General features: G+C 29.6%; 1 protein-coding gene across 1 annotated transcript in view; it reads left to right on the top strand.

The window, feature by feature from the left end:
* LOC129916967 (neurotrimin) overlaps nucleotides 1–27,815 on the top strand; it is a 273,699-nt gene that overhangs the window by 243,242 nt on the left and 2,642 nt on the right. The window contains exons 7-9 of the mRNA XM_055997237.1: nucleotides 10,354–10,451; nucleotides 17,975–18,096; nucleotides 21,689–21,869. Of these exons, the coding sequence (XP_055853212.1) occupies nucleotides 10,354–10,451; nucleotides 17,975–18,096; nucleotides 21,689–21,869 (401 nt within the window). The remainder of the gene's footprint in view (nucleotides 1–10,353; nucleotides 10,452–17,974; nucleotides 18,097–21,688; nucleotides 21,870–27,815) is intronic.

Genomic DNA, 27,815 nt, shown 5'->3' on the forward strand with positions numbered 1-27,815 from the left:
AATTTAAAGCTTTATTAGATCCCTTAGCTACTTAATCTGTTACAAGCATATCTACACCGAAGTCGGTCGAGATTTTAAGTTTACTTGTTTTTATAACTTGGGGCTCTTCTATTTTCTTAAATTAAAAGTATAGATGTTATTAGAAAAAAAAAAATTAGAAAAAAAAAATTCTAGCGAACATCCGATACATTTCATAAAAATGCATCCAATCAATACGATGTTCCTCCTCCTTCTTCGGAGAAACAACTCCTGGCTTCTACATCAATATCTCAAGGGTAAGGAAAAATATTTTTTTAAGGTTTCCTGTGCACATCCTGCTGCCTGATCCTGGATACCATAGCTTCCGTAAATTGAAAAATAAGAATCAGAGCAAAAAAAAAAAAAAGTGCGTCCGTCCACTCATGAAAGGAATACCACTTCGATACAAAAGAAAACAAAACATCATAAAAAAAAAGAAGACTATAAGTATCCTGCAGTTAAAGAATTGACACAGGTATAGAGATTGTATGTTGGGCGTAAGTCGTAAGAAGTACATACACCTGCCAATGTTTTACTCTGAGGAGCTTTAACTCAATGTCGATATGATAGCGATAGGAGCAAAAAAAAAAATAAAATCAACTACACACGTACTATCTAGGAATAGGTACCAGGATTTTCCTGTGAAGACAAGAACTCAATTTGAAATATTTCCTGTAGATTGGTAGTACAATGGAAGGAGAAGAGGTCCAAAAATGACCAGTGAACATTATTCCAAGTAAGAAAAGAACACAACGTGTCGCCTTCTTCTGTCGAAGAGTGAAATCGATATGCAAGATTGGATTTAATGGAGGAGAAAATAAATTCGAACATATTGGTTGTAGAGGTAGGAATAAATACACAGATTCATAGTTCATAGAAATTTTCAATTTTTTTTTTTCTTTTTCTAACATTGTCTGATATTGAAGGTTTTCTTAGAAAAAATCACCCTAGATTTCGAAGAATTTTTTCTTGAAATAGTAAAACGTGTTTGAATGCCTTTGATGAATTTAATTTTGTAACTATAAGAATCTATAGAAGAGGTTATTGTTGTTTTTCTTAAAATTCTTTTAAAGAATCTTCTACAGAGTAAAGAAGAAACAGGAGGAGCATTAAGGTATAATTCTGATTTTGCATTTCTAGAAAATATCTATTACCTATATTTACTTAAGAGGATTGAAAAGAAAGATTGTGATACAGTTAGCTTTATACATCCGGACAATGTTATTTTCTATAAACTTCCTTCAGGGAAATTCTATGAAGTTGTTAGATGTCTGTGGTTTTTTCATAGAACTTGTTAACTTGTTTTTTTCTGAATATATATCCAGTTCAGAATCTGTTACACACTTCAACGTCATAAATACAGCTTGAATTTGAAGTAATAATGAAAACTGAGGTTAAGCATGGCTTAAATTTGAGCATTCTAAATTTTGCAGTTATGATTGTAATTTACATATAGAGCTTTGTAGAGTAAACAAATTTAAATTTTGTTTCATAATTATTAGCACTTTGTAAAAGACTTCTCATGAAGAGTCCAATAAATTTTTGAAATGATAGTCGTGACATTATAAAAAAAAAACTTTTTGACAAGTGAAATGGAACAGAGTAGAAAAATCTTTTTTTTCAATTTTTCTCAATATTTTCTAAAACAAAAGTATAGTTTTTCCACACAATCTTAAGTAAAAGGTTTTATTCTGAATAGCTCCAAAATTTTCAAAAATCAAAATAGAAAAATAGGCAATTTTGTTCAAATTAAATACGTCAAAAATAAAAAAAATTAATTTTTGCTCAAAAAAAAAAAAAAAAAATTTAAATAGATAGAAAACATAACAAAGTAATTTTTAACCAAGCTTTTTTGTAAAAGATAAAAATTAAAAATTAAAAAATCGTATTTTTGCATTTTTTTTTTTCAATATTATTGAAGTTATATAAATAAAATGCACGACTAGGTCGCACGAACTTGCTCTTAGAGTTCAAGTTGCTTAAATTTTTCAGACTTTTTATATAGGAATTTGGGATATGTAGGTATTTTATAGGTAGGCACGAAAAAAAAAACATAAAATTCGTTAAAAAAAAAAAATAAAGAAAATCTAAGATCAAATTGCCCTCCAAAACCAGTATGCAGTTTTGATTGATATATTAAGATGCATTTTTAGCTTAGGATTAAAATTATATAAATGCTTCTTCACAAAAAGTTTTGTTGAAATCGTATCAGCAGTTTCGGAGCAAAAAACTGGTTCTATGGCAGGTACCTGCCATGAAATGGTAACGGAGTTACGAATAACAGAGTTACGCGCGACAGAGTTACGGCCGTCAAAGTTACGCGAAACCGAAGTTACGAAAAACTAGAGTTACGAATTCTAAAGTTATGTTAAGCTATGACTTGTGATTTTTGGGTTGGCAACAATTGCGAGGAACCATATGGAATTATGGAAACATAAATAAGAGAATATCGATACGTAGGTGCAATTTTAGTTGGACAAATAAGAAGTTAATTTCAATTATGTCCCCCAAACTTACATAAGTATACTTATGTTTTTTTTTCTATTTCAACGTTTTTGCGATCTTCTCACAAAAACAAAACCATATATGTATATCTATAGCTATCCAATCAAAATTTTACAAGATTAAATAACACCCATTTTCGCTTAACTCATTTAGTTCTGACCAATGAGAAAATTGTTAATCTCTTGTTTGTATTTCCATAATTCCATATCGTTCCTCGCAATTGTTGCCAACCCAAAAATCACATGTCATAGCTTAACATAACTTTAGAATTCGTAACTCTAGTTTTTCGTAACTTCGGTTTCGGGTAACTTTGACGCTCGTAACTCTGTCGCCGGTAACTCTGGTATTCGTAACTTCGTCGGCTTCCCACCTGCCATTACTATTGATTTTCCAAAAAAAATGTTTTTTATTAGAAAATAGACCTTGTATTAAAACTTACATTTGAATTTTTTAAACAAAATCGTTGGAGCCGTTTTTGAGCAATTTTAACTTTAATAAGATCAATTATGACAAGTACCGTTATTTTTGTTCCAAAAAAATTAATTCCAAAAACCCCTCTGGAGAGTCACCATATAACGCTACATACCAAATTATGTAGCGTGTTAACGATGCATCCGTTAAGGCTGAAGCTTCGTGTATAGACAGACAGACAGACAGACGGACTTCCGAGACCCTTTTTTTGGAATTCTCTATCATCGTAATGTCATGGAAAAATGTTATCTCAACTTGATATATTATAGTACCTATATCGCAAGTAAAAATTGGTTTCAGTAAAAGTTGTAGACACTTTTACTATCTACAATTTTTACTATATTAACTTTTTTCGATAGGAGGTCTACTTTTGACGATTTTTGACACCCACCCCACTTTTTTTGTGGGAAATTTATTTTTCCCCTTTCATATACCATTTATCCTTAATTTTCCCCCCACCCTTATGCTGCTAATAATTTTTTCAACTTTTACCCTCTGAAAACCGGATTGGCACTGGTCTACTTGCATCTTGAATCCGAAAAAAAAAAAAATACATATATATAATTGGTATGGGTATGGGTAGTAAAGTCGTTCTTAATTTAAAAATATTTTAAGACTGTTGTTCACGGCACTTGCCATACAAACGTTATCTTGAAATTTTTTTGATATTTTTTATGTACAAAAAACATTGCGAGTGGCAATGATGCAGTGGATGTAGGGCTTGACTGCTAATCTGGAAGTGTGGGTTCGAGCCCTACCTCAGGCAGCATTCTTTTCCCCCAGCTTGGAAGCCACCCGTGGGATTATTTATAAGATAACAATAATCTTATTCTCAATTCACTGTACCAATAAAAAATTCTTTCCTATCTTTCTACTCCTTCGAACTAGTGCCGTGCAGTACGCATTTAAAAGACCTTAAGTCTTACAAGCATATAGTTTAAAAAAAAACAACTTTTTTTATGAAATAACGGTTCTCAATTTATTTCAATTTATTTTTTTCCTAACTTCGTTTGGAGGTTAACAAAATTTTAAAGAAATGTTTTTGTGTAATAAAAACCAATTTTTATATAATTGTTTAATTTTTTTTTTATTTCTTTAAAGAAATCTTTCAAGATTCCTATAAATCTAGCTAATTTTCATGAAATTCAAATCCTAAATGCCTCTAGTTCAGCTCTATAGCTTGAAATTTTGTTTTGAAAATATGTAGTGTTATTAGAAAAAAAACACTGACCCCCCTGTCCCTATTAAGTCTTAAGTCTGTTTTTAACATAATAGATTTAGACAAATTTTTTATGAGCTAAATAAGTAGAAAAAAAAATTGTTCAAATTGGGTATACCGTATACGGTATACTTCCGGACTTCTGGCGTTTTGAAATTTGTCGAAATAATTCAAAATTCCTATTTTTACGATATTTTTTCATTCTTGTAGACTATTTGGTAAATTATTATTTTTTTCCAAATTAGAAGTACCTAAGTTAAAGTTGACACAGTCAGTGAAAGCCGTCAACCATGAACCTTTTAAAAATCCGTCGGTCAAGATGGCTTTGAGTATTTATCATTCTCCTTCTCCTTACACAGTGGTGCATTTGGTGCTTTATGGCGTCAAAAATCATTTGCACGGCCATTTCTTGACGAAAAGTTATGAAATTTAGGATTAGGAGACTGAAGCATATTATTACGAGAAATTCGAAAAATTTTCTAGCTTTTATTTTTTCAAAATGGTGGCTGCAAAATGGCGTACAGAATTTTACACAAACAGCATCCTTAAATAAAAACACTTTATTTCGTTCGAACTTTGTGATGTGATTAATCCAAAACTGTATACCTACAGATTTATTCGTTACTCCTATTACGTCTATAGTTTTTGAGCTATACTTATCACTATTTTCCATATACATATACGCCCATGTTCCGCAATTCGACCAAAAGTGAATTCAATTTACTTTTCAATTTCACGAGAAACGAAATATCAATTATATTCTTCATTTCGTTCGAATTCGAAAACTTCGAAATTGCTTCGTACCTACTGTCAAAACTGAAGGATATTCCATTTTTATTTTGTTTCTAAAGTAAAATTACTGCTGCTTTTTCAATTGCAGATTCATTGAAAAAGGCCCAAAATTCACGAACAGAAACATAGTGAATTGAATTCGATCAGAAAATCTAAATGAGTGAAAAAATGCATAACACCTAATTTCACTTTCGGTAAGTGAATATACGCAAAAAGTGAAATGCAGAACGTGAAAGTCTCAAAAACTTATTTTGAATGAAATTCTTTTTGATCTTTAATTTTCGTAATATGTTGCTTTTTTAATCAAAATCAGAAACGCAAACAGGAATTTGCATAAAGAAACCACTTAGATTTTGAGATATCAAAAATTTCTATTTCCAATATCTTTGGAAATACGCCACTGCCTCAGTGATGCCTGCAGTGTTGTAGGCATCAAGTCAAAATCTTTGTAAAAGTTTAATGTGTGTGGAAAAGTTGTTTTAATGTAATTTCTACACAACTTTGATCTTGACATTCTTGCAATTTGATTTGTTTACATTTATGATTCAAAAAACAAAGTTTTTAATTCTAGCGAGTTTATTACCTTCTTAAAGTTTTTACTCTTTTCGAACTTTCTAACATATCTTATTTCGTTATTTACCCAGCCAAGAAAATATGTTTTGCCAAAGTTTTCATACGTAATGCGTGTCGTGATTCATGTTAATTTTATCCGTGTTTTTCTTATACACAATATTCATGCATTTTTTTCTTCTTCCAGGAACAAAAACTGGGGTAATGTTTCTATTTAAGTATTTCAGTTAGGTTGGTAAAGGTACTTATTTCTACTTAACCGTAGATGAGAAGCTAACGTCAATCTTCTTTACCTATAGAAAAAAACAAAAAATAAACAACCTTTCTTTTTTTTAAGTGAAAGATAAAACTAACGAAGCTATCAATTAAATTAAACAAGATCTTCCTTCTTTTTTGAAAAAAAAAAGAGAATGAACAAAAAAATGCCTCTTATCACTCATTCTGTTCAAGAAATTCTTCTTCAAATTTATTTTATCAAAAACTTCACAACAAAAAAAAAAAAAAACCACCTACACTCGCACTGCTATAAGCTTTAAAACGAAGTTCACTGAAAAAAAAAAAAATACAAAACTCCCCAACATAAATCACTGCATAGCCCATATGTCTGACATCTAACGTACTCTCTCTTGTTATATGGTCTTGCTGTTTCTCTATACATTGTATATAAACTGAAATTGAAGCATTAAACCATATCTTATTCATGTTGAGGTTGTTCCGTGTTTTTGTTTCTTTTTTTTTCATTTTTAATTTTTTTTTTTGTTATCTTTATGTGCGGTTTAGAAGAAAAAAAAAATAATACTGAAAAAGATTGAATTTTTCTCTCGTACCTAACCCTCATTGCTTGCTGACATGATGACGATGGCAACGAAACGACGACGGGTTGGCTAAGGATACTGAAGGAAAAGTCGTTGGGTGTAGGGGAGAATTAGGGTGAACTAAGGTGCAGAGACTGTGTATGGAAGCTGCCTTTGAAATAGATCCAATGAAATAAAAAAATATTTGCATGCTAAAAGAATTTGAAGCCAGTTTCCTCTCTAGAATTAACAGTAAAAGTACTCTAAGTCGATCGAAAGTGTCGGTAGAGCTTGAAAAAGAAGGTATTTCAAAATTACTATTTCAACAGAACTTCCTTTATTCCCAATATACGATCGAAATAATAGTGCAAGTGATACAAAAAATAACAAAACAAATGCTCTCGCAACAAAAGCTTTCGACTAACAACATTAACACTGACCACATTAAACTTAAAAATAATAATCAGTCGACTGTAGCAAAAAACCTTCAAGAATGGAATTTTTAAAAATTTCAGCATTTTAACATGATTTTGTTCTTTCTTTCTCAAATGTGCCCAGAAGTTATTTTTCTGATACATCCCTCCATCCATTAATATTGAAATTGAAAGCCTAGTCTACACTGAAAATAATAAATTTCGTAAAATTACGAAAATCGTTTCATACACTACATTTTCGTTGGCCCAACGAAACTTTCGTTGGCTCAACGAAAATATGTAATTTTTCGTAATATGAAAACCTTCATCAATTAATGAAAACGTTTCATACACTTTTTCTCCCTTTTTAGTGCCAAAAAATCCAATTCAATGAAAAGATTCATCAATTAACGAAAAATTTCATACTCATTTTAAAGAATAAAAATAAGAATTTTTTCCTTACTTTATTAAAGTTTTAATTAAGTAACGAAAAAATTCATTAACTTATGAAATTCAACATTAACTAACGAAAATCTTCATAAGCTTATGAAAATTCTTCATATACTAATGAAATATTACATTGGCGTATGAAAAAATACATCAGTTAACGAAAAAAATCGTTGCCTTACAAAAAAAAAAACGTAGACTTGGGTGCATTTCTGTTTTAATGATTAAAAATTGAATCTTGCTTTATATAGTTCACATTAGGTTTTTGTTTAAAAATCTATGTAAGCTGAGCTGAATATAAAAAATATTTGCGTATTGACAAGGTGTCTCACGATAAGTCGGACTCATCAGTTGACTTAAGTGAGCTCCACCGGGTCGAAACGCCAATTTTTGGTTTGGACTATATTAAATTAATAATTTAACAAGTCCAATAAAAAAATACAATTAAAATACAACGAAAAGTTTCGTTAGCTAACAAATATTTTTTCGTAATTTAATAAAAATGTTCATTAAATTTACGAAAAAAATTCGTTCGCTAACGAAAGTTCTTTCATAAATTAATCAAAAAATACATTGACTAACGAAAAATATTACCGTGGTTAATTAAATTTTACGTTAATCGATGAAAAATTTTGTAAAGTGATGTAAAAATTCATTAACTCTCGATAAAAAATTTTTATGAAAAATTTCATTAAAATACTACAGTTTTCGTTGATTGATGGAGTTCTTCATTAACGTATGAAAGCATTTTCGTTGAGCCAATTAAATTTTTCATCGGCTGAAAATTAATTAAATTTTCGTTGGCTCAACGAATTTTTTCGTTGTATTTACGTAAGGATTTGGTTCAGTGTATTTTCGTAAGCCAGATATAGTAAAACTGCAAAGTACTGAATCCCTTCAATACCCTTATAAACCTATTTGGCGGATCTATAACATCTCCAACTGTCAATAAATCGAGTTAAAACTAAAAAAAGCAGGGTTCTTATAACCCCGCCCTTTAAGTACACTGTTTCCAAACTACAATTTTTCATTTAATGTTTTACTATACTAATGTTTTCTGGAATAATTAAATACGATACAAATACAAAATGCATTGAAAAAATATAGGTAGGTATGATTTTTTATAACCTTGTTTCAGACAAGTATCCACAGAAACTTGCAGAGCTACTAAAAGCGGCTTTAAAACTCCTTATATACTAAACCTTTTGCTTTGGGTTGTGAATTCCCACAAAACGGAACTTGTTCTCTTCGCAAGGAAATATAAGAATTCGGACTTCAAAAACCCTATAGTTAGAGATTTAATAAACTCACTCTTTCTAAGCAAGCTAAGTATTATGGACTCATTTTTGATACAAAACTGACCTGAAAACTAAATGCTTGTAGCAGAGGTAGATACACTTTTTTAAGGCAATGGTACTCTTGAAGGTTTTGTTAATTCTTGACAATACCCCTGACAAAAAAAAAATTGTAGTTTAGGTAAGTGGAAACTGGAAAACGAACCAAGATCTCTGGTGTCTATCGCACTAACAACAGCAAAAGTGGCAAATAGGGTAATTTGATATTGCTTACTGACTGAACGTACCTCTGGTTATAAGACCGTTACTCACTTTCGGGAGCTATGTATAACAAACTTATCAAAGTCCAAAGATGTTTGAACTTATAAACAACATTCATGGGTGCCGAGTCTTGGTTTGTACTCTAATGACTTTTGTAATAGCTGTACACTGAGGGGGAAAAAAAAAACTTAAAATCAACGAAAACCACGTTCATTCGTGATCCACGAAAATTTTAAAATTAAAGTAGAACATCGTTACTTTAAAGTGGGTTACAGTTACAAAGCATAATTAAATCAGAGTTGTTTCAACTTTGAAAAAAAAATCATCAATTTATATAAAAAAAAAAGACAAAAATCGGCATCGGCTGGGGAACGTTGATATTAAATTTTACATTACGTTTTTTCCCTCAGTGTATTGATGAAGAAGAAGTAGAAAAAGTTCAGAGTCTTCTCTGTACTTGCCCTGCTCTCTCCAATATATGAAAAAGACACCTAGGATATTTTTTTATGAAGAAACTTGTGATCTATTGAAAACAGACCTAAAAAGTCTCTTCCTATCCGTAAGAAGTTCCAAGTGATTCGACTAGTGGGATTTTTACTCCCTTGTTACTGCAGTAGAGCAATTATAGACCCTATGAGGTCTTAATGAGTTGAGTTTTCTTACTTGCTATCACAAAAAAATCATAGCACACAGCACAAAACACAGCTTTCTTGGATACTTGAACCTAACATTTAGCAGGGAGACAAATGGTCCCACTTTCGATTCTTTTATGATTCCAGGTGTTATGGTCCTTGTCTTTGGAAGCCTCCAATTTGCATTTGCATTTTATCATTAGTGAGATAGGCTGCTGGTTAGCTGATAGCCGATGGTTAGGGACTACTCTTCCTAACAGCTACTTTTTTGGCTTGAAAAAATTATTATTAACCCTCTGTAGGCACACCTCTTTTTTGTGACGTGATAGGCACACGGGTGCGAATTTGGTTTATACTTTTTCATGTCGCTAGAACTTTTTTCGGTCACAATATTTTATAAAGAATCAAGTACGAAATTGATGTAGAATATTCCGAGGAATTCGAATATTGTATTCACAATTACGAAAAAAAATATTTTCACCCTTATAAAGAGACTTTTTTGTGGCCACTTTTTTGAAAAATCATAATTTTTTTATTTTTGTCCTGCCAAATTCTCACCCGTGTGCCGACAGAGGGTTAACCAGCAACGTCCAACAAGACTTTAATCATCTCAGTCCTTCGATAGTTTCGAAAGAAAAATTCTAGCGTCGACTTTTGATTTCGCCTTTTTTTATCCACATGGCGGAATTGCTCCATAAAACCAAACTGGACGGCAACTTAGTTTTTTCTTATGTGGGAGCTTTTTTTTAACGATCAGTTTAAAAACTTTTTCAAAAGATCTAATTCCTTAAATGAACCTTTTTGTCCTTTGAAAATCGATTTAAAGCGTTGTCACTGTACTCATCTTTATATTATTGTGGTGGGGTTAATATTTTCTCATTTCATTCCAACCATTCATGATTTTGATTCGAAATTTTTTTTCTCTCTCTTTTGCAGATCCACCGGATATACAAGTGGAAAAATCATGGATACATTCCGGCGAAGGATACGAAGCGAAACTAGTGTGCATTGTGTTTGCGGATCCAGTTGCAACGGTATGTTTCTTTCTTATTTGAATAAAAAATCACTATATACAATTTTTTTTTGTCAACTTCTTCTCTAGACCATTCTCGTTTTATTAATAATTATATTTTTTTTTTGTAAATGTATATTGTATACTCAGAGATATACAACTACATTCTAACTGGTTTTTATTTTTTTCTATTTTTTGCAACAATTCATTTTTGAAAAGGGAACTCCCAGTTCCAAAAACCTTCTTTTTGCTTATATAACCTTCATCAAAGAGATATAACTCAATGTTTGTGTCTGGCTTTTCACACTTTCTATTTATATACATATATAAAAAAAAAAACAAGAGTATCCTTTAGGTAATCTGGATCAAGTGCATTGGGAGGAAAGAATTTGGGGGAGAGTATTTTATTTTTGTATATTTAGATTTTCGATAGAAAGACACTATGCGACAATTTTAATAGTGTTGTCGTGATAGTATTCAAAAATTCGGAAGATATCAGAAATACAACAAACATACACATATAAATGGAAATATCGAAATGAATGAACTTCTGCAATACCAGGATTGGTTTATTTCTATCCTTTGCAAAAGGGGAATAGGAAAGGAAATAATTTTAATGGAATATCAGACAAGGATTTATGTATCACAAATATTTATTATATCGATAGGTACCTACCTTTACCTTTATCAATCTTGCATGTCACATGTGAACTTCTGGATATTTTTGAAAAAGCTTAAATACTATAGATATATGTATGTATTTTCAGGTTTGAAAGGTTAGAGGTGCTAATATTGTTATAAGTTATTTTGTGTAATTCGGAAGAATTATACAATATACAGGTTTTGAAATACACTTTTCATCACACTTTGATGATTTTGGAAGTTTTGTATTTAACAAAAGTTAGATTGCAAAATGTGAGATGTTTCCTCAAATATTCAGGTTTCTATTGTTTTTTTTTGTTATCAGTAGTTATTGTAAAAGATTTAATATTTTATTTGGATTTCTACGAAACTGGTAGTTTTCTTACCAAAAACAAAAGTATATTGAATTTTTCAATGAAATTTGCAATTCACAAAGTAATTTTAAAAATCACAGATTTACAGATTTGTGTTTTCAGTAAACTGCACATGCATTGCATATGTACAGTACACACCCAAATGAATATGAAATTTTAATAACCATAGTGGTCTAAATCAATTTTTATCTGCACTACCATCTGGTGATTTGAATTTCGGTACATTGCCATTGTGCAACTATTTTAAAAGTTTTACGTCTCATAAACTACAGGCTAAGACCAGCTTAATATTCAAAGATAAAATTAAGCAATGTTTTTGACTTTTCCGAGAATGATAGCGTTGAAAAATTTCATGTTGGGAGGAATTTGCATTCAAAAATTCTGATAAACTTTCACCAGTTATTTGCGAAGCTTAGTATTATTGGTACGTCAGATTTTCTTTCGATACCTAGCCATGAGCTCCTTTATTTTCAGCTCTTAAAAAGGCTGATATTCCTGTAGAGCTCGTATTTTTCTCAACAAATCACCGATATTATTCTGGACAGAATCTGCTTTATCGTGAATTTCACTTTTCCCTATTTCAAGTTCCACGCGAAAAGTTGTTAACGTTCGGAAAACTCCCCGTAATTTGGTTGCGAACAAGAAATTAGTTTAGCGGAAAATTCGCTCCAGCTACATGTAAAACTTGTGAGTTTTATTAAAATTCCAGGTGAAAAAAAAAAATATATCTTAAGGGTGGAAAAAGTTCCACGTGAAACCTACATGACTGCATATAGCCCCCATCGTTCATAATGGATATTGAAATAAATCATCAATTTAAATAAAGAAATGCAAAATTGGCATCCACTTGGGATTGATCCTACCACTCCTGGGTCACAAGAAGCGTTACCACTTGCAGAAAAAAAGTCGAAGTAGATTTGAAGAAAAAATGGAAGTAGATTGAGAAAAATCGAAGTAGATTTTAATATATAATTTTTTAATAAAAATCCATCTTAAAAAAAAATATTTTCTTAAATTTATTTAAGTTAAATAATTTAATTAGTAAAAACAACTAAAACCAAAAAATTGAATTCCTTCAAACTCTATATTTTCGGTATAAATATTATTTCAATACATTATTTTATAACAATTTTTAGTCAAATATTTGGTTTTCTGCAAAAAGAAGTAGAATTGGCTTATATTTTGATAATTTGAAGTAGATTGTAACAGAGATTTTAAAATGAAGTAGAATTCGTTATTTTCGTGATGGTGCGAAGTAGGAAGTAGATTTAATTTTTTTTTGAAAAAAAGAAGTAGATCTACTTCAATTGAAGTAAAGTGGTACCACTGGTCACACGGCGAATGCTTTACCAACGAGCTATCTCACTTTTGGAAACTAGGGTGATAAAATGCAAAAAAGCTAAAGTATGCCTAATATTAGGGTTGCCAGATATATTTGGACGAAACTAGTAATCGAGATGCAAAATCCCGGACTTTCCCGGACAAATAAGGACAAAAAAAAGAGTACAAAACTAGGACAAAAAAAATGCATAATTTTATAAAAAAAATAACCAAACAATAATTTTAACTAAAAATCACATTTTTAACCCTTGTTCCCGTAGCATTTTTTTCTTATTTTTTCACAAAAAAAAAAAAAAAAAAAAAAACTCTGAGACAAAGTTTGGCCTTCTCGGTATAGTATTATAATAAACATTTGAGCTATAATACTACAAAAGTTGCAATGCAATTCAGTTAAAAAATTTTTTAAAATTCCATTGAAAACCAATTGCGCAAAATTTTAAACGATTTAGTTAAATGCAAATAAAATTTTTAGTAAGTTACTAAGTAAAGAAATGGTCTTTTTGACTTAGCAACTTACTTAAAGCCATAACTACAATAACCTAAAAAGTGAAAAAGTGAGAAATTTACAAAAGTAAAAAATTTTTATTTCTTTTTAGCGCTATTTGTTTTAGGAAACTAACAAAATTGTTTTTTTTTTAACCAAAAAATAAGCTTTCTGCATCATTATTTTTAATTTTGTGGTTGGAAAAACTGTCACAAAATGAGTTTGAAAATTTTCACTTTTTGACTTTTTGCAAAAAGTGGCCGTTGTAGTTATACCTCAAGTGGCTTTAGATTTTCCTTAATCGTTTAAAATTTTGCCATATTCTATATTTTTTGAGTTTTGATTATATTGGAACAGAATACAAAACAGAATTGAGCAGATAATAAACCAAAATAAAAACGCCTCGCTTTTAATGAACTCGATTCGTTTTTTGAATAATAAGGGCCAATATTTCAATAGTCAGATAAACCTCAGAGCTTATTCCTAGGAATAAAAGTTTTTTTTTTATATTGACATTTATTCTTATGATAGTCTAACTGACGATTGAAAAATTAGGGCTAAATGAATTAAGAGTAGCATACAAGTAGTGAGATACTTAAAGGCTAGAAAAGAGTACAATCCCGGACAATTGATAGAAACTATCCCGGACGTCCCCCACACAGCCAAAAAAGAGTACATGTCCGGGAAAACCCGGACGCCTGGCAACCCTACCTAATATTATATTAAATTTTCTTACATTGTTTCAATTTTAATTTTAATATGTTTTATGCAAGTTTTTTCAACATTAAATTAACGTTGACGATATTACATATTTCACGTTGTGTTTTTCCCTCAGTAAATGGATAGACCGATTGATATCAAACTTTGTAGTTAGCATTTTTTTGGGAGTCTCCAGAGTGGTTTGGTTTAAGGAAATAATTTTTTGGACCAAAAATAACGGTACCTGTCATATACAAATTTTGGAAAAATTTAACTTTCTCGAAAAGGGCTCCAACAATTTTGTTAAAAAAATTCATATTCAAATTCATTAGGCAAGGTCTATTTTTTTATGAAATTCAGTTCTTTTACCGACTTCCATTTTTTTTATGATTTTCACCTCATAACTTTGGACTGAGTGAACCAATTTTGATAATTCTTTTTGTAATGGAAAGCTGGCAGTGTGGTCCCATTTCAATTTTTTTCAGTTTTAGCCATATAAAGTATTGGAAAAACCATAAACCCAGTTTTGGTCCATGGAAGTCGGTTTTTTTTTTTTTTTTTTTTTGATAGATAACAATGATTATTTAAATTCATCATTAACGGATAACGGTACCTGCCATAGAAGCGTTTTTTCAAATCTGATTTTCTGCCAAACTACTTGTTCAATTTTAAAGAATTTTTAGACAAAGCATTTATAAATCTAATATAAAATTTTGAAAAAAAAAATTATTTTTGGAATATTTTTTTTTTTTTTGATATATGCCGTTTTGTAGCATTTGCTACAAAACGGCACACCAACTATACTTTTAAATTAAAAAAAAAAATTAAAAAAAAAATTAGTTTTTTAAAAAACGGCTTTGAAAATTTTTGTTTTTTTTTTAACGCATCTTAATAAAAGAAATTAAACTGCATACTTTATTGGAGCTCAATTTCATTTAAAATATTGTTTTTTTTTTTTTTATTTGAGGAAAGAATCTTATCAAAGTAGGTATTAGTCCACGTTAACACCTTCGATACATATATCTCAAAGCTTTTAATAGTTTATAGATTAATTCTGAATAATTATATTTGCCTATTTGCAATTTTTCCAGCCATCGTGTGATACTTTCCTTGTTGAACAGACAAGTCTATTGTTTAATTCACTTTATAACCAAGATAAAGATTAAGTACATACTTAACAATAAACCAACTACACACATACATTTTTTTTTTCATTTTGTTTTTAAGATCATTCGAAAACAAAAACAAAATTAAGTATCGACTTTGCTAACGATAAAACTGTATCAAAAGAGTTTTTAAATATTTATAATCCAAACGAGTTTTTCAAGTGCAAAAGTAATCTGCATTATAATATTCATCCCGAATTAAAAAAAAAAAAAAGTACAAAAGAAAATAACCCTTATCTCTGAATAAAATCTTAATTAAAGATAAACCACATTTTCTAATGGTGGTAAAAAGGTATCAAAGAATAACCCCAAGTATATATATTTTTTTTTATGTGAACCAGGTAATAACCAATTCAAAAGAAATCCTTTTAAAAGTTTTATTTTAGAAAAAAAATAACGTCTTATCGTTTAAAGACCTGAAAAAAAGGATTCCTTCAGCTGTCCCAAAGATTGCATCGATTGTGTAAATTAAATTGTCACAGTCTTTATCTCAGCATCATTTTACACAAAAAAAAATTGAAAAAAAAAGAGAGAAAACAATCAATTTGATTAACCTATTTTCTTAAAAAAGAAAAGCACAAAAATACATCGTCCTTCGTGATCCCTTTTGGTATCAAAAAAAACGCTGGCTGCTACTACCGCGCTCTGCAACAAAATTATTTTATTACCAAACGATTCCAAAGTCAATTTATTACTCAGTGCTGTTTTTTCGTGCTGAGATACATAAATAGATATATGTACGACGTATCCTTATTGATATTTATGTATATATAAAATGCTGCCCCAGTATCACTCATCCGGACATCATCATCAGTCCCCATTGTATCTTTTACTTTAGACCCCAACATCGCCTGCGAGAAACGAAGTCGAAGAGTGTTAAAAAATCATAAAAAAAAATCTCTCCTTTTCGAAAAAGCATGCTGACTGCTTCGGTATCGCTGGAAATGGTCTTGCTTGGAAAAAAAAAAACGTCTTTATTCTGTGAAACTGTCACTTCGAGTTTGTTTGTAGATTTGTTTTCCTTTCGAAAGTTACACAGAGAGTTGTAGCAAGGCGCGAAAGTTGTTATTTTCTTCTTTTCTTCTTTTTATGAAAGTCCCTTAATCCCCGTTTAATAATTGCAATGATGAAGAGTGCCTCAGAGTAATAAAATCACATGGAAAAAGGATAAAAATGATAAAAAAAAAAAAAATACTGAAAGAAGGACCTGAATTTAATAACTGACTTCGGCGTATTCATTTTATTTCTTTCCTGGATTTTGTTCCTTATTTTTTATTATTTTCCAAATTGATGGTTTTTCAAGTGAAAAAAAAGAAAACAATGGGTTGTTCATTTCAAGGAAAAACATGCAAAACATGAATACGAGCGGGAAAAAGTGGAATAAATAGCCAATGTAAACCTTCAAATTTTAATGAATTTTTGAGAAGACTTATGAATCAACAAGAAATTGAAAGAAGAGGACAGTCAGAAGAAAACCCGGAAAACTATTAGTCATTAGACTAATTTATACCTATTTAATAATTTTCAACTCTATTTTATCATGGGAAGTCGGACACAATCCCGAAAATATTGATCAAGAAAAGCCAGAGTCACAGAACCTTAAAAACCCAAAATCCAGAAAACTTAAAACCCGGAAAACCCAAAATTCAGAAAGTCCAGAACTCTAAATCCCGAAAACACAGAATTCCAAAAACTCAAAATCCGGAAAATTCAAATTACAGAAAATCTAGAGTCCTAAAAATTCAGAATCCCAAAAACTCAAAATCCGGAAAATTCAAATTACAGAAAATCCAAAACCCTGAAAATTCAGAATCCAGAAACCCGCAATCCCGAAAAACCTCAAAATCTGGAAAACCCTGTAAACCAGATAATCCAGCATCCTGAAAACTCTGAATCTAAAATATCCAGAATCCCAAAAATCCAACATCCTGAAAAACCAAAATAGCTAAAATCCAAAATAATGAAAACCCAAAATCTGGGAATCTGGAAATCTGCAATCCCGAAAACCCTGAATCCTGAATATTTGAAATCACGAAAACGCAGAATTCCAAAAACTCAAAATCCGAGAAAAACCTGAAATAAAGAAAATCTAGAATCCTGAAAACCCTCAATCCCGAATATCCAAAATCCTGAAAATCCAGAATCCCGAAAACACAGAATCGCAAAAACTCAAAATCGAGAAAACTCTGAAATTCAGGATTCTGAATATTTTAAATTCTGAAAATCCCGAACCTCGAACACACAAAATCCCGAAAATCCTAAATTACGTAAAAACAGAATACTGAAAACTCAAAATTCTGGGTTGACGGGATTTGGGATTATGATAGAACGCACTTTGTAATATTTTTTCGATAATCGAAATCCTGAAAAATGCTTTAAAATGAAAAATTTGTCCAAATTTTTCGGGATCCCATTCGTACTCCCATTTTAGGTAGTCCAATTTTTGAGGATTTTTGAATCTTCTGGATTTTGAGTTTTCTGAGTTTTGGATTTGGTATTTAGGATATTCTGGATTTCGGAATTTTGACTCCACAAGTTGCACAAAAATACTCAAATAAGGAGTTGAGAATTCTAAAGAGCAGTTAAATGACAGTTAAATTATATTTATACTCGTAATATGTACGAAATTCTACACCTACATACAATTTTAAAAACCTCAAAGTCAAAAGTATCAAATATATTTAACAAGCAATGAATAAGAAAAAACATAACTTTTTAGTAAAATAATATTAATAACCATGGTTTCAATGAAATAAAAGTTACAAAAGCTTAAGAGATTTTATATCTACCTCCTACATTTTTACATTATTTTTATTTCTTTTCTTTTTTTTTTTTGCAGGTATCCTGGTATCAAAACTCATTCCCAATTCAAACGACAGATAGAAGAATTATGTCATCAAGAGGAAACCGGCATACATTGACTGTGCGTCACATCCAACAGGAAGATTTCGGAAACTACAGGTAAGTGGCAAGAGAATTCATTTTTTCATACGACAGAATACGAGTACAATGACGTTGGTATATAAAGGATGCAGGATAACGTCGGAATTTTCGTTTAGTTATATATTTTTTTTTTTAACAAGATTGCCTCCGGTTTCAGAAATAATGTAGGATTTAAATTTACTGTTCTGAATGGATAACCAAACCATATGCCACAGAAGAGAGCGAGAACATTTAAATCAGGTTTTTTAAAGTCAAGTGGGAGATATTGAGGATATAAATACATGGTGTACATTCTCAGGTACAAAAGTATCTATATAATATAGAGCTGTAATTTAACTTCGAACTTTTACTGCGATATACCTACGTTATAGGTATTTCGGTTTGAATTCATGTGACTTAATTCTATTATATTGAAGGATATAAATCTTTTCCTCTTAATTGAGTGGGATGCTTTTATCATGTCGATGTGAAAATTGAAGAGTTTTGCGTGTAAACGAGTATCAATAACGTCATAAAAGGAAGCATACTTACAAAATTATTTTATATGTATCAAAGGCAGACAAATTTTGTACAAAAATAACTCTTATTGCGTAAAAGTCTAAAAACATTATTATTCAATTAAATGTGACGTCACATAGAATATAATTAGCGAACTTAGCAACACGCTTACAACAATACTCACTTGTCAATTTATGTTAAGTAACTTAGAAGTTATCATAAAACAGATGAACGCACATACATTTTGGTAAAAAAAAATGCATTTTTCGCCTTTAAGCCTTATCATAGTTGGGTTAATAATATTGCATTGGATCTATGCTCTTTGAAAACTTGTTATTTTATAATGATTAAGTACTGTTTTTTTTTTTTTTTGGAATACAATTCACATTCACTTCCCCCTTATAATAGCAAAGAGAAACTTTAACCAACCATTACACTGAAGAAAAAGCCACGATAAAACATCGTGAAATCAATTAAAACCACATTGATTTAACTTTTATTCGGGATGATTTTGCGTTGAAGATGAAACAAGGTAAATTTTTGAATAAATCAAAGTATAGTTCAAAATGTTCAAACTGAAACGTTCACTGTGGCGTATGTGTAACATTTTTTTTTCTTTTTTTGAATTCTACTTGTGTAAAATAAAAATGAAACCAGTCAAGATTAGTTATCTATTTTCCAATCGTTCGTATATTATTCATTATAACTTAAATTCTAAAACTATTGTTTCTCAACGTAAATATGACTAAAAAGATTTAACTAATGGCCTGATTTGGCTATGAAAAATGAAATATTTCCCACTTCATTTGAACAAATGAGATTGGTTGTAAAGTAAATATTAACAATCTCACGTAGTATGTACATTATTAAGAGTTGGTCACATCACTTTAGTCACTTCATTACCTACCTCATTTCACGCAAGTGAGTTCTAAATTATCTCATTTAAAATTTTAAATTCGTATGGGTTGCGTATTATCCAACCTCTTACCTCTTACAATTTTTGAGAAATAAATTTTTTTCTAAAATGTTATTACTATCGAATTATTTGAAAAAAAAATGCACATTTTTTCATCTTTGTTTCAAAGGGTGGAATATGCTCTCTTTCGATGTCCAAAACATGTTTTTATTAAAGCCAAAATCAGAACAACAAAACAAAAAATGGTATATAATCATGATTTTAAAAAATGCTAAAACATTCTTCTCAAAAAAAAAAAAAAACGACTACCAATTTTTTATAGAAACTACACTGAGGGAAAAAATAAATTGAAGTTGAAACGTCGTTGATTCAAAGTTTAACTACTTTGATTTATGTGACTTTAAGATACGAAACCATCAAAAAATAACCTATTTTCTACGTTGATTGTAAAATGTTCATCTTCGACGCAAAATCATTCCGAATAATAGTTAAATCAATGTGGTTTTCATTGGTTTCACGTTGTTTTATCGTGGCTTTTCCCTCAGTGTATTTAACCTTTTCGAGCCCAGCGTTACTCTCATGTAACATTATAATTAAAAATTCGTAAAAAATATTCCTTTTAATGATTTTTTTAGTTTACGATGGCTTGATTGAAATGTATAATAATGTTTAGTTAATGGATTAGTACAAAAAGTTAGTTATATATCACACTTTTAATTTTTTTTATATCGAAAAAGGGACTGAAATTCACAATTTTTGTTTGCTAAGTTTTTTTTTATATGGTCATAATTCTGAAAAAAAGAAATAAAAAAATAAAAACAGAAAGTGTTTTGTTTTTTTAGCTAAGAAGAAGTAGTGTAGATTTATTATTAAAAAAAAAAATTATTTTCTCAGTGGGTTTTGCTATTTATTATTTTGGAAAATAACTGTTTGCTATTTCATATTTCTTAATTGTAATGTTGTTATACTGAAAAAAAAAATTTTTAATATTGATATTCATAATTTGGGTTCGAAATGGTTAATGTTTTTACTTAAATTTTCTTGACGATAATTGGTTGCTAAAATAAACGAAAACGGTAGATAGGGTAGGTGGTGACAGTAATCAGAAAAATAATAAAAAAAAATCCCAGACATATGTATATTTTGTGAGTTATGTGCATTTGAATAAAAGTCAATAAAATGGTCACCCTGTGTCCGTTTTTTATGTGCTGTGACTACAAATCTTAATTTTTCTCATTTTTTTCTTTTGTTACGGAACCTTGAATAACCCTGCTACCAAATGCATACAAAAAATTTTACTCAGCTGCACCAGTTTTTAAGAAAATTTCACTTTTTTACATGACTCTAATTCAATGAACAGTAGTGTAAAAAAAATGCACAACGAGTTTTCGGCAAGTTACCTTTAAAGTTGGTGTGTTCAATTCTCTTTTCAAAATGGTATAACATTGTTGAGAATAATCCATAAATAACCAAGATACAATTTTTTTTCTTAAGAAATCCACCTTTTTTATTAGGTTATTTTTCCATATTATTTAAGTTTTTGTTATCTGAAAGGTTCTGAAAGGGTACAAAACTAAAATAATATAGAAAAAATACCTTATGAAAAATTCTGATTTCTTAAGAAAATAAATTTTATCTCGGTTATTTATGGAATATTCTTAACAATGTTATACCATTTTGAAAAGAGAATTGAACACACCAACTTTTAAGGTAACTTGCCGAAACATTGTTGTGCATTTTTTTACACTACGGTTCATTGAATTACAGTCATGTAAAAAATTTTAGTACTTAGTTGGGCAAAAAAAGTGAAATTTTCTTCAAAACTGATGCAGCTGAGTAAAAATTGAGATTTGTAGTCACGGCACATAAGAAACCTTCACAGGGTGACTATTTTTTCGACTTTTATTTAAATACCCATAACTCACAAAACATATGTCTGCGATTTTTTTTATTATTTTTCTAATAACTGTCACCACCTACCCTATCTACCGTTTTCGTTTCGACGTTAACTTTTGGGACACCCTGCATAAAAGTTAGAAAGAAAAATGTTTTCCAAATTCATAGAACGACAAAAAAAAATATCAATAAACAACAAAATTTTGATTTATTTTTTTTTCTTCAGGACTTTAAATGTGATGCAAATATCGACATACTTAAATTTAATTTTTTTTTTTTTATTATTATTTACAATTTTAGCTGCGTCGCTGATAATTCACTTGGACGATCCCGAAAATATATGGAACTTTCTGGCCGCCCTGGACCGGCTGAATTCTATTCACCCAAATGGGGTAGATCTTCAGACAGTTATAATCTTACATGGAAGATCGACAGCTATCCACCATTGGAGGAGGTCCGTCTACTCTATCGCAGAGTAATGGTAAGTTTTTACATAACTTTTTTCCACTCTCAATATATACAATTTTTATGTCATCAAAATTCTGGAAAAAACGTAGTTTCCTCATTGAATTCTATAAATCCAAAAATTCTGTGTTAATAAGAACGTTAGAAAAAAAAGTTGTTTTTTTTTACAAAAAATAAAGTTCCAGGAAAAAGTTTAAAATTTTATGAATTTTTTATAGTTCTTTAAAAGCTAACAAAGACAAATTTACAGAATCTGTGACTTTGTTAGAGGCAACAAAATTGGTGATTGAAAAAAAACGCGAAAAAAGTGTTCCTTTTACTAATTTCAATCTGAAGGCAATATTTTTGTGCCAAATTTTCATTTTGTTCAATTTGCCATTTTTGCCTTTCAATATTCAAAATTGAATGGCAGCAAATTAATGGAATGGGCTCGAGAAGGTGATTTCCGTCGCTGGCTGGCGTTGGTCGATGTAAAAGGTTTTGTAAGGCAAAGAGAAAAACCAACGATTCATGCATTTTTTATCGACACAACTAAGTTACATGCAATATGTCCTGTTCAGTTCACACGCCAATCATTGATGAGCGAGATTCTGTTCCAGTCGAGATAGAGTAAAAAAAAAACAAAAAATGCAAAAAAATAAACAACCTGACAACGTACGATTTTTTCGATTAAGTTTCGCAATAAACTCGATTGCAGATTTTTGTTAGTCACATCCTTGATGAATGTCCCGTGTCGTCCCTATCCTTCATATATACATCAAAGAGGATGTGTGGTGCATTTGTTTTTTTTTTACCCTACCTTTACTCCCTCTATACACCTACACAAATACATATCTTAATTGCTGTCGAAACGGTACTCAATAATTTGTTGAATGCGCTTTCCAATATCACATCGTCAGCGGGTTTTTATTTGAGGAAGTTAATTTGATTTTAATTTTAATTTCTTTTTGAGAGATTCATATCGAGGGCGTTTGCATTTTTAATAATTGTGGGGTTTCACATTGAAACTTCTGTTATTGTCATTGAAGTATATTTTTTTTTTTTGTCGTGTATGATGTATTTAATAAAAATCACACACATATATTCAACGTTTTACTGGTTTTTATGATAAAATAAGGATTTTCTTTTTTTTTTGGAAAATTAATATGCATATGGAAAGGATTTTATGTTTTCATTAAATGTACCGTTAATTAAGAAATTATGTTTCACATTTTGGATGTGGGTGTTGAGGTGACTTTTTTTTTTTGTTTTTTTTTTTTCAGGGAGGAAATTTGAGTTTTTTTTTTCTCGGAGGTAATAATTAGGTTGTATTTTTTTTTTTTTTTTTTTTTTGAAAATCCACTTTGTTTCGTGCTCATATAAAAATTAATCAAAATTCACTAAGCGTTTTTGTACGGAACGTGGTTAGAAGTAATAATAAGTTCAAAAATATTTAAAAATTAGTTATTTTATCCTTTAGGTTCTTTTTTTATAGAACATGAAATATCTTCTTATCATCGAATTCGTTTTCGGGAATCTCAACAATCTCAGTTCTAAATTTAAGTTGATGAAGTTGATTTTTCATGTCAAAAAATTAGAATAAGTAGGTACTACTGCTAGAATGAAAATGGAACTAGGTTATTGAAAAAGTTACATGTTTGACGATGATAAATTGTTAGAAGTATTCCTAAAGTCCTAAAAAAAAAACATTTTCAAGATATAACAATTTTATTGAAAACGACTCTATCAATTTTGATTAAAAAAAAAACTTTTTGGATAAGGTCTGTTTTTTGACGAAAAAAGTATTTTTGGGAAAATTATTAATAATAATAGGTTCGACCTGTAGAACCCTTTTTTAAAATTCAGAATTTTTGCAAACAAATACTCGTAATCTATTCATTGATTTTTTTTTAATTTTACTTGAAAGTTTTGACATTTAATTAATACAAAATCACATACATTTTATTTATTTTTTTTTTTTTTCAAGAAATAAATAAATTATCAAAAAGTTTTTATTTTATAAACGGCCTCAACGAGATTGAACATTTTTTTTTGTCAAAAAAAAAAAAATCATACTTTTAAATAAACAAGATCATGCAAGTATTGTGAACAAATTTTTTGTTGTCTTTATAATTTTTCTTGTTGCCTTACCACAGTTGTATGACGTTGTTTAAATTTGAAAAGAAATTGTATTTTCTCTAAAACAGCAAAATCCGTAAAATTTTGACGAGTGCAAGTGGGTCTACAAAACATGATAGGCCTCGCGTGCGTTAATTTTGAGTTATAAACAGTGATTTTAACAAAAATTGTGAATAGGTATTAAAAAAAAATTGGGACTGGTTGTTATTCATTTCAAAACTCTGTGCAAATAAAGTTTTACATTTTTTTGAACCAAAAATTATCTGTTTGGGTCAAAATAATGAAGGTGGATAATTTCGAGTTTCGAATGATTCAAAATTCAACTTTGTTTTACTATAAAAATTTCATACTCACATATTCGTTATAGTTTCATTTATGAGTTCATAAAAAGACAAAGCACACAAAAATGTATTCTTCAATTAATTGCCAGACACTAAAAATTGTACTAGTAGAGCTTAGGCCATAAAATGCATATAGATCTTAAAAATTGTTCTTAATTTTCTGTAAATTTCGTTGAAATTAAAATTTGAAAAGTAAGACCTTATTTTATAATCAAAATTTTTTGAGCTGTTTGTGAAAAAAAAGCTTTTCTGTTTTGTTCAAATGTCATTAACTTTTAGGTAATTTTAGTCATTAAAATTCAATTTTCCATCTGGGGAATCACCCAAAAACTCAAACTACTAATTTTTTAAGTAAATCACTTCTGTGAAGTGACCCCGCGCAGTGCCATTTCTGGATGTTATCTTGAGTTGGAGTTCTAAAATTGCTTTTTAATAAAACCCAAGTAATAATAGAAAATTTGTACATTAATTGATCAACGGATATAGATTTTATACCTATTAAATTTATTTTCTATAAAAAAAAAATTTACGCATACACCACAGTGACCCAAAAATAATTCAATTTCTGACTTGAATGTGCAAACGCTATCGACACAACACAAATTTTAAACAATAATGTGAATAATACTTGAAGCACTGCATTAACCTTAGTCCGTTGATCAAAATGAAGAACTTTTTGATGATTTCCCCTGTAACCTAACCACGTTTCTTATGGCCTATTGCACCAACATACAAGTCACAATTTGCAAGCAATTTTTCAATAAAATTGTAAAATAAGTAACAAATTCTTAAACACATATACAAATTACAAATTTGTTTAAAAAAAAAAATACAAGTAGGTAGGGTCAATGTGGGTAAATGTAAACAGGGGTAAATGAAAACATGGTTCATAACAAGCTTCAGTTAAATCTCTATGAAGCATATATAAGTACAAATCGCGGACGCATCACGCATGTATCTTTTAACTTATACGTCAAGCTCATTGCTGTCAAGAGAGAATTCTTTCGACGAGCGTATTTTCCGTGAAACATAATTTTTTAAAGTGCCAAACAATTCGTTAGTCTTTCAGAAAAATTAAATATTTTTTGCAAATTCAATTAAGTCAGTATAATTTGCAAATACTTTTTAGTTTTGAATTTTGATGTAGATTCTATGTGAAACAAACATATTTTAAAATAAAGGACATTTATGTCGATTTGCATGTGTTTACATTTACCCCAGAATATTTTTCATAATGGGTAAATGTAAAGAACGTATTTTGGGGGTAAATATAAACATACATATATTTTAGCTGAAATTATTGGTTTAATAAAAATAAAGTATTTTTTAGTCAATTACTATTGCTAAAGTGCCGCGGAGTCACATTTTAAAGTAGCCCACACCATCGTTTTCAGTGTATTATGTTGCAAAATCTGTCTTTGGCGTAAAAAAAAATATGACGTTCAGAGCTGCTTAGGATGCATATTGGGTGCCTATATAAAGAATCAAATGAAGAAAACAAAAACTTTTATTGGAATGTGAAAAAGTTTTTGTAAAATAATTTCTTGAACTTGAAAAAAAACTATTCAAAAGCGACCCTCACTTATAGATTTTTATAAATATTATGTTATTGAGAAAATTTCTCCAGGGATACCTTTAAAAATATGTAAAAAAAAAATAGTGTTCAAAATTTCAAAAGAATCCGTGCATTAGTTTTGAAGTTATGAGGGGCACCGGCTTTAAAAACATAAATTGTGGGAAGAACGATTTAAAGTTATGAACTCTGGACTAAAACGTTCGTAAGCGAAGTATTAAAATACATACATGTATAACTTGGTCAATTTGGCTCCAATAGACCTACAGTTTGAACACAATATTCTTGAGATATAAACAAATTTTAATGCAAATAATAAAAAAAAAAAAACTGGGTTTCCCGGGGAAAAAGTATGTTTCAGTTTTTTTTTTGTTATTCTTTTAGAACTTTAATATTTATTAGAATGAAGATTTTAGTATTTGACTAAAAACTACCAATAATGGTATAAATATGTCCATGATATTGCTAAATTTTATACAAAATCAATTTAAAACTCAATTTCTCAAAAACTATTTAATGAAACAACTTAAGTCAAAAAACAAAATAAGGAATAGATTAGGTACTAACTTTAATATACCACAGGATTGTACATGTACCTACATGCATTTTATGATTTTGTATATTTTTGCTTTCTCCCGGCTAATCAGGAGGTAAGTAGGTAAGCACTTAAGTGGCTTTTACTGTAACAAGAAAATGAAATTTTTTCCTTCCGAATAACTTTTTTGTCATTTGGTACCTATTTGATATGGAAAATGTGCCAAAATATTTCTGGCCAGGTTTTAGACCAAAATAGCGCACTGTGCGTCGTTAAAATTCGCTGCTTGTCAGTCAGTCGTCACTTTATTTCTAACTGTTATATTTGTTTTTTTTGCCAATCCGTCCCTTATAATTTATTAAACACTAAGTTTCCAAATCTCAAGTTACTCCTAAAAACTTTTTTTTTAAATGAAGATCAAAAATACTGCACAATAATATTTTTACACAAATAAATAACATTCAATCATCTCATCTAATCCATATAAAACATTTGTACAGAATTACTTCCAAAATTCTACATACCAAACAAAACATAATTATAATGAAATTAATTATGTTAATAATAAGTAACATCAAATATTATAACTCTCAAAATACGATACCTCTCATCTCTACTAGAATTTTCAAAAACCTCCACACATTAATTCAATATTACTACCTATAATGTTATAAGCTTGACCCTAATTTTCTTCCCCTAATCAGAATGAAATTTCATTTCTGAAAATGAAAACCATCCATATAATAACATAATTAATATAAAATATACAAAATCAAATGATGAAAATACAATCCACCCCTTAGCCCTTACTTAAATCGATATAGCGCATTTACTATTTAATCATCAACCTAGTTCGCTTTTGTGTTTACTCATGTCGACAGGCTATCAATTTCAATACAAAATTAATGATGAACTCTTTGGTTTTGAATTTATACGTTTTCTATAAAAGCTTTCATTACCTTGCGCTATTCGCGAGATTGAGTTTATACGAAGTTGTTAGAAAAAATAGAAAAAAAAACTAGTAAAAAGATACTTTTGAATCTTTTCAAATTAAAAGTCCACACAATTAAGGTGTTTGTATAACGTGTTGTTTACTGTTACAAATTCTCGTACAATTACATTTTTAATTGATAACCATTGGCTCCTGACAGTGATAGAAAAATATCTATCTCTCTATTTTTCGATGAAGTGCATTTACAAGGCACTAAAGATAGATAGATAGAAAAGTATCTTTCGATATAAAGTGCATGTAAAAGATACTTAATATTTTTTTTTTGAAAATTAAGAAAGATGGTAGGAGTGTAACCAAAAAGAAACCCATCATCAGAATGAAGATATTGAATCTGCGAGAAAGAAAAAGATACTTTACTTAACAGTCTAGAAGAGGGCATCATC

This window comes from Episyrphus balteatus, chromosome 3, assembly GCF_945859705.1.
Source record: "Episyrphus balteatus chromosome 3, idEpiBalt1.1, whole genome shotgun sequence".
NCBI classification, from domain to species: Eukaryota; Metazoa; Arthropoda; class Insecta; order Diptera; family Syrphidae; genus Episyrphus; species Episyrphus balteatus.